This window comes from Silene latifolia, unplaced genomic scaffold, assembly GCF_048544455.1.
Source record: "Silene latifolia isolate original U9 population unplaced genomic scaffold, ASM4854445v1 scaffold_200, whole genome shotgun sequence".
NCBI classification, from domain to species: Eukaryota; Viridiplantae; Streptophyta; class Magnoliopsida; order Caryophyllales; family Caryophyllaceae; genus Silene; species Silene latifolia.
The window spans coordinates 263,992-270,814 of NW_027413164.1; the positions used below are offsets into that span (position 1 = coordinate 263,992).

Below are 6,823 nucleotides of genomic sequence, written 5' to 3' on the forward strand. Positions count from 1 at the left end.
TAAAATTTATTTCCTATATTATATTCAAGTGATGTTTCTAATTTTAATATAAAAAATTTTACATTTCATTTGGCAAAAAAATATCATTAAGAAAATTATGAAAATAACATAATTTGATTCGTGGTAAAAATGACATCATTAGCGTATAGATTTCATATAATTTGTACATATATAAAATTGTGTACTTTTTAGTATGTTATATGTCCCACATTGAAAAATAATGTAGGATTATATAAAAATAATAGAATTGTCCCACATCGAAAGATTAACATAAGATGTAGTGGTCTTATGATTATAAATATGAGGCATCCTTGGAACTTAGGTATCAACCTAACATATTTTGCGTCTCTTAAATAAGATGTTTTGACTTTTGATCATATCTAAATAAATGATTAGAGATGAGATGTAAATATTAAGACCTTATAACCAATTTTTTTTAACTAAATTAATTACCCCGTTGCAACGCACGAACATCCAAACTAGTAATCTTGTAATTTGAAGATAAGATAAACGGAGTAACAAAATTTGTTGAAAACTCAAGATATGTAAAACTATATTGTCTTTATTATCAGTTTGATTTTATAAACTCCGTATTAAGCAAATGCATGAAATCAAATGGAACGGAGACTTGTCGGGACTAAATAAGCGTCCAGTCCAGTTTTTCAATAACGCCCAATAAGCATCAAGCCTCAGCAGTACTCCATCTCTCTCGCCCTTGTATAGTTGTATACTCCCTAAATTCAATTCATACAATTCTTCCTCCTCCCTAAATTCAATTCACAAACTTCAAGGTAATTAAATTCATATTAGCCTACGTTGCTTAATTCAGTGTGTTCATATCATCCCTCAATAATTTCTTACGGAGTAATACTTTGATTTGATTTTTATGCCTGTTCGTATTAGCAATTCTGTTATTATGATGCTCAACTTGCGTTATGTAATTCTTATTCTTTATTGTTAGTATTAGTACCAAATTTTACGGCTTTTGGTTTGGAATTCGTAAACCCTAAGATTTTAACTAGTTGAGCCTAAATTGTTGGGTGCTCATATCAATTTCAAATATTCTTGATTAAGACCGTCCTAAGTCAAGTCAGCATTGACAATCGATTTAAATACTCTTAACTTAAGACGGTCTTAAGCAGCACGTACTCTATCAATTTATGGTTGGTGTTTATTGGAAATGATTAATGTACTTTGATGGAAGTTGAAATTGTTGAAGTAGTAATTAGTATTTAGTTGCTGATGCTAGTGGTAATCTAATCACACACTTTCAAAGCACGAAGACTTGTCGACTTGTAGTTGTTCCCTAGACTTCGATTTTTAAGTGGTTTCGATTGAAACTACTAATTATGATGGCATTGATTTTTGTGTAATTAAAATCTCTTGTGCACGGTCCATGTGTTTGATGAAATGTCAGAATCAGCACTCTGACTCACCCGTGGAAAGGAACACCAGAACATGGCCACGAGCAAGGTTCGAGTCAGCAGCTTCTCACGCAGCTCATTGGCCGGTCCTGCTTCCCAGGTCCCAGGTCTCAAGCCTGGACCCAACGGCTCGGTTTTTGTCTCCTCTGGCATACCAGACCTTGATAGTAAGCTTCCTCTGCCATTTTTTTTTGTTATGTAGCTCTTCTCTTTTTTGATAGTTCTTGACGAAAATGTGACATTTTTCATGTTATTGTTATACTCCGTATTAGATTTCTTTTGTAGGAGTAGTGTCTATCAATCAAATTGTCGTCTTCTATTACAAATTATTGTAGACGTTGAAGAGTTTTTATTTGACCGTCCATTATAATTTTGTGCTTTCTGAAGGCAGGTTTTGTTTTTAAAGCTTAATTAAGGCTGTATTTCTGAAATCAAGTTTATTGCTTTTGGAGTGGCTAGCCTTCTAAATGTCATCTTTTCAGTTCATGTGATTTATTTCGTGTGAGTGCAAAATACATTAAACTTAAATTTGGTGATTCGTTTAAAGAGTATTTTGTTCCAATAGTGTAGTCTATTATCTGAAACAAAGCTCCTCCATTTTGTCTGTCGTTATGTTATCTGGTTGCAATTGATTTTGTAACGATTTTTTCTTTTTTATTTTATTGATTTTGAGGGGTGATTCTATTTGTTTAACTGAATTGTATTAAGGAACTTATTTGTTCTAAATACGTGGTCTTTTTTGGGCATTAGTCAAAATTTGGTCTTTTACAATATGATGATCTAACTGATTTGAGATGTGATTTTCTCTACGGATATCAGAAATTTTAGGAGGTGGGTTCTGTTTGGGCAGCTTAGTTATGGTAATGGAGGACCCTGAAGCACCTCATCATATGCTAATGTTGAGGAATTTTATGGCACAAGGATTGGTCCATAAGCAGCCTCTTTTGTATGCTAGTCCATCCAAAGACCCAAAAGGGTTTTTGGGAACTTTGCCTAATCCTATTTCTCCAAAAGACAACAAGCCTCGTGAGCATCCTACGGAACAGGTATTTAAGCGTATTCCTTTGTCTTCCCAACTTGTGTTTGATACGTTTGCCAATTTGTTTTTGCTCAGTTATGTGATTCAAATATGCCTTTTTTTTTGTCTTTGGTGGTAGGATAAAGGATTGAGGATTGCTTGGCAGTATAAGAAATATTTTGGGGATAATCAATCAGTTTATGGAAATGGAGGTAATTGTTTTTAAGATTGTGGTTTACGCGCACTTTTTTCAGCTCATTGAATCTGTTAAAGACATTGTTGTCATTGAGAGTTTAGGTACTTAGATAGTTAGATGTATGAGATAACCTCAATGCAAAAGGAGTACAATGACTACAGTTGAATTGTTGAAGAAAGTAATGATGGCTGATTTTTGTAGCAGATTCGAAACAGGAATACTGTAATGACTTTGATGTGCGGAAACCTTTGGAGAGGCAATTTCTTATAGGAAAACACATAGATTGTGTAAGCTTGGAAGAATGTCCACTTGACAGCCTTCGTGAGCGTTGTTCCTCTTTTCTCGAGCAAAATTCTAGGTATGCTATTTTCCTTCTATTGCGTATCACAATGGCAGTTTTAATGGCTCTCCATTGCATTTGCTTCTTTCTCCTCGAGTTACTGTGTAGATTTAATTCGTAGCTGTGATTTTTTATGCTTGATTCAACTTTCTTCATTAAGATGTATAGCTTGACGTAAGGAACCAAATTCATAATGTTTCCATTGATAGCATTAACGTTTAATTTGCAGAAGCGGTACCAGTGTTTCCTGTGCAGGGCGCATAGCTATTCAGTCACTATGTGCACCCCAGTGTGAATATTTTGACAAGGTTAGATGTTTTATTTGAATGTTGGTTCGTAATATATTCATCTCAGGCATGTTGATGGTGGATATTATGGTGCTTTTATTTCACTGTGGCAGGACTGGGATATGCTTGCTTTCATCAAGTCTTTGAAAGGTATTGTAAGGAGTTCAAATGCAGTTGCTATAATAACATTTCCACATTCAGTCTTGTCATCTTCCTTCTCGAAGAGATGGCAACATCTGGCCGATACTCTTCTTTCAGTCAAAGCAATACCAGGCATGTTGATGTTTAACTTGGTTTATTCTTTTTGTACTAAATCCTTTCCTGGTCCCCTACATAATATGTTTTCATCATCTTATACAGACGAGGACAAGGAGTTAGCTAACCTGCTTACTGGGTATCAGGAAATGGTTGGTCTTCTCAGTGTACATAAAGTGGCTAGGTTCAACACCCAGGTACATAATATTTGATTAATATTTCAAATTTTTATCTCGTAACCGTTAATGCTAGATCTTTTTTGTTGCATTTGATGTACTCACTAGACTTCTGCTGTTAGGCAAAGAAGTTCTGTTATTCTGTAGCAACTAGCGAACATTGAACAAATATAGTAAAGATAAACTTATATAAAAAGCCTTGGTGGAAAAGGATTGGAGAAAGATGTTTGAGCTTGAACTTACTTTACTAGAAGATCTAGGCATTATTGCATGGCAAATGCATGCATTCTCATTTATGGTGCTTCTTTTTCCTTTCATAGTTTCTTTAGCTTTAAACTTCTGGTTTTAAGGTATCTACAATAATCTAGTGCATTTCATGGATCAACTCCCTCCACAAGTACCGACACATGAGAAATTGAGCGGTTATTTGAGCCAGGGGATAGGGGTGCATCCTTTGGCAGAGTTTCCGATCCTCAACTTAGAGGCTTAGAGCTACTCATCTAGACATCTAGAGAGCAGTATATATAGAGGCAGGGGCATATAAGAGAGAGGGAGACAGAATGACAATTTCTAGAGGGATGCTTAAAGTGTTAGGGTTGAGTTGAACACCCAAGAAGCCTAGCTCCTTCTAGAGTTACCTTCGAGCTTCACCGATATGGTCTTGGGCTGCTGAACCTTTGAGCTTACATTTTTGCCACCATGTCTATTTTTTTTTTTTTTTTTTTGGTTTAGCAGCGCTCATATTGTGTATTTTTGTCTTAATTCAGGTGCCATTGGTTTTAGAGACCTCTACATTCTCAATCAAGCTGTATAAGCGAAAGTCGTTGACCTTAGAGTGTCTAAATCAAGCTCCTGTTGACGGTGCAAGTGGAGCCTCATATGGGACATCAAGTAGTTGTTCTAGTTCTGCTAAACAAGGATCCCTAGACTTCTAGATTGGCCACGTGAGCAAGAAAGCTGGCGTTTGTTATATGCTAATTATGTTGCTGGCTCAAACCAGGCTTACTTAACAGGCGCATGCAATTTCATGTGAGATCAAAGTCAAGCATAGTGATTTCAATATTGTAAGCCGGCATTTTTTTCCTCATAAACTGGCTGCATCTTGCATGTGGCTGTGTGGTGGACTCAGAATGCTTTCTTCCTGACGCAGTGGAAGGCTTCGAAAATTGTGAACTGCATGCTTGGGAGTTGGGATATTTGGCTACCAAATTTGAATTGGGGTTAGATTGATCGCCTCGTCTATATTTGCTACGAGAGGTACACCAAATTCTGTTTACCTTAAATCAACATATCCTTAACTCTAAACTTTGTTTAGAGTATCGATCAAATCTTTATTTCTTTGTAAATTTAGCGTAGCTTTTGTGTAGGCAAAGATCATTATTTGATCTATGGTAGCACTATGTGATAAATTAACTTTTAAGGTATCAGCTCTATTTATTAGAGAGCAGCATTTGTGGCAATCATTGCGTATTGGTCAAAATTCCTCTATTAGGTTGCCTTTGTGTCCATCCTTTGCGCATCATGATATTTAGGTGTCCGTTTTAGTCCTAGGCTATAGCGTAAAAACATTCACTTAAACAGCATAAACAAAACCGACTCTGAAACTCTAAAAGATTGAAGAGCCATTCCCTGAGGATCATGCTAACCACCTTCGATTGAAAGATAATCCAAGAACCATCAGGATGATAAAAAAAACATCTTCATCTCAAACCAGAATTAACCCCCACGGCCCACCCAAAACTCATTAGCAAATATTCCGTAACTCTGATTGCTGCTCTCCCTTCCCATAATCACTTGGGAACTTTTTGGACGCGCCCTTGTTTCTAAGGGTTGAGGTTGATGGGTTATGGGGGCGGGGTTGGGGATTCTGAAAGTTGTGGGAGGGGGTTGATCATGGGAAAGGTTGGAAACGGGGGGTGCGTTGGCGACAGTGGAGGTGTTGTCGGTGCTGACAGCGGTTCTGGGGTGCATAGGTGGCAGTTATTTCGGGTGGAGCTTGGTGGTTTATGCCTTTATGGTGTTGATTGTCTTTGTTTACATTCCCTTTGATGGTTTTAACGAAACAAGTGAGGTAATCAAACGGTATCCTTCTCCTTCCATTTCATTTACCTTTCTTGATTTCATTCCTTAGACCATCTCATACCAAACACCCCTTCTCATGATTTTGAGGACGTTCTTTGACATATCTATTTTCCCCTTAGTTTGAGACTCATACATTCCCTTGAAGATGTCATTCCCGAGGAGTGTGTGAAACAGTAAACACCCTTTACCACCGGTTTGGGCAAATAATAGTATGTATATTCACCTTACCTTGAAATTGAACCCCTTGAGCTAGGGAATACAACGGGGGCTTTAGAGAATCCTCTACTTGAAAGAAACTACGACTATAGATGATGAAATTCTCTTCAACTTCCAATAACTTGTTTGAGGACCTAGAATTGGAATTGAATTTCACAAGGAGATTTTTTTACCATTTGGGAAACAATAATATTTGGAATTGGAATCAATTCCGCATTTTCGAAACGTTGTGTAAATTTTGGAACTCACATTCTTGTCACATACATCTAGTAGTTATTTCAAGTCCATCAATATCCGATCCTCCTATCGTATGGAAATAAAATCAATTTTGCATTTTCGTAACGTTATGTAAAAGAATTCGAGTTGACCATTTCCAGGTAAAAAGAATTGGTTACGACCTCAGCTTTAAAGTTTAAAGCTTGGCTACATTGCATCTTCATTGAAGAGGAGCTTTCCTCTTGGAAAACAACATCAGTCGATACGACAGTTATTATAATGAATACCCATGACAATAATACGGCAGTTAAAAAGAAGGAAACTGAGAGGTTGGATATGCCAGCGTCGGCCTCAGTGCCTCAAATATTAGAAAGGATGGTGATCGATGGCCGCCGCTGGCATGATGTTTCTAGGATTGGGAGATTTTATGAACAGAGGGGTTAGAGAAGGAAGTCCTGTTCAAGACAGTATTTTTTCGGTGCACATCGTGATTTATTTTTTCAGCGACATTTAAGGTCGAATCCTTGTGAAAAATGTCCGAGATAAAATATTTAAAATTTCTCTTCACATAGCTGGAGTTATGAGCTGTTGTTATTTCAACTTTGAGCTTGAA

General features: G+C 36.8%; 1 protein-coding gene across 4 annotated transcripts; it reads left to right on the plus strand.

The window, feature by feature from the left end:
- Positions 1–613: 613 nt before the first annotated feature.
- On the plus strand, positions 614–5,156 carry LOC141638636 (elongator complex protein 4). 4 transcript variants are annotated; one of them, XR_012542170.1, is made up of 10 exons: positions 614–791; positions 1,418–1,591; positions 2,244–2,470; positions 2,582–2,654; positions 2,843–2,996; positions 3,208–3,286; positions 3,379–3,538; positions 3,626–3,717; positions 4,464–4,760; positions 4,847–5,156. XR_012542170.1 is itself a non-coding variant. In XM_074447978.1 (9 exons), the coding sequence occupies exons 2-9, from the start codon at positions 1,459–1,461 to the stop codon at positions 4,629–4,631; spliced, it is 1,086 nt and encodes a 361-aa protein (XP_074304079.1). In that variant the 5' UTR covers positions 638–791; positions 1,418–1,458; the 3' UTR covers positions 4,632–5,156. The 4 variants fall into 4 exon arrangements, 2 of the variants coding, with proteins under 2 accessions (XP_074304079.1, XP_074304078.1); XR_012542169.1 differs by having other exon boundaries at positions 653–791; positions 2,840–2,996; XM_074447978.1 differs by having other exon boundaries at positions 638–791; positions 4,464–5,156.
- Positions 5,157–6,823: the final 1,667 nt, after the last annotated feature.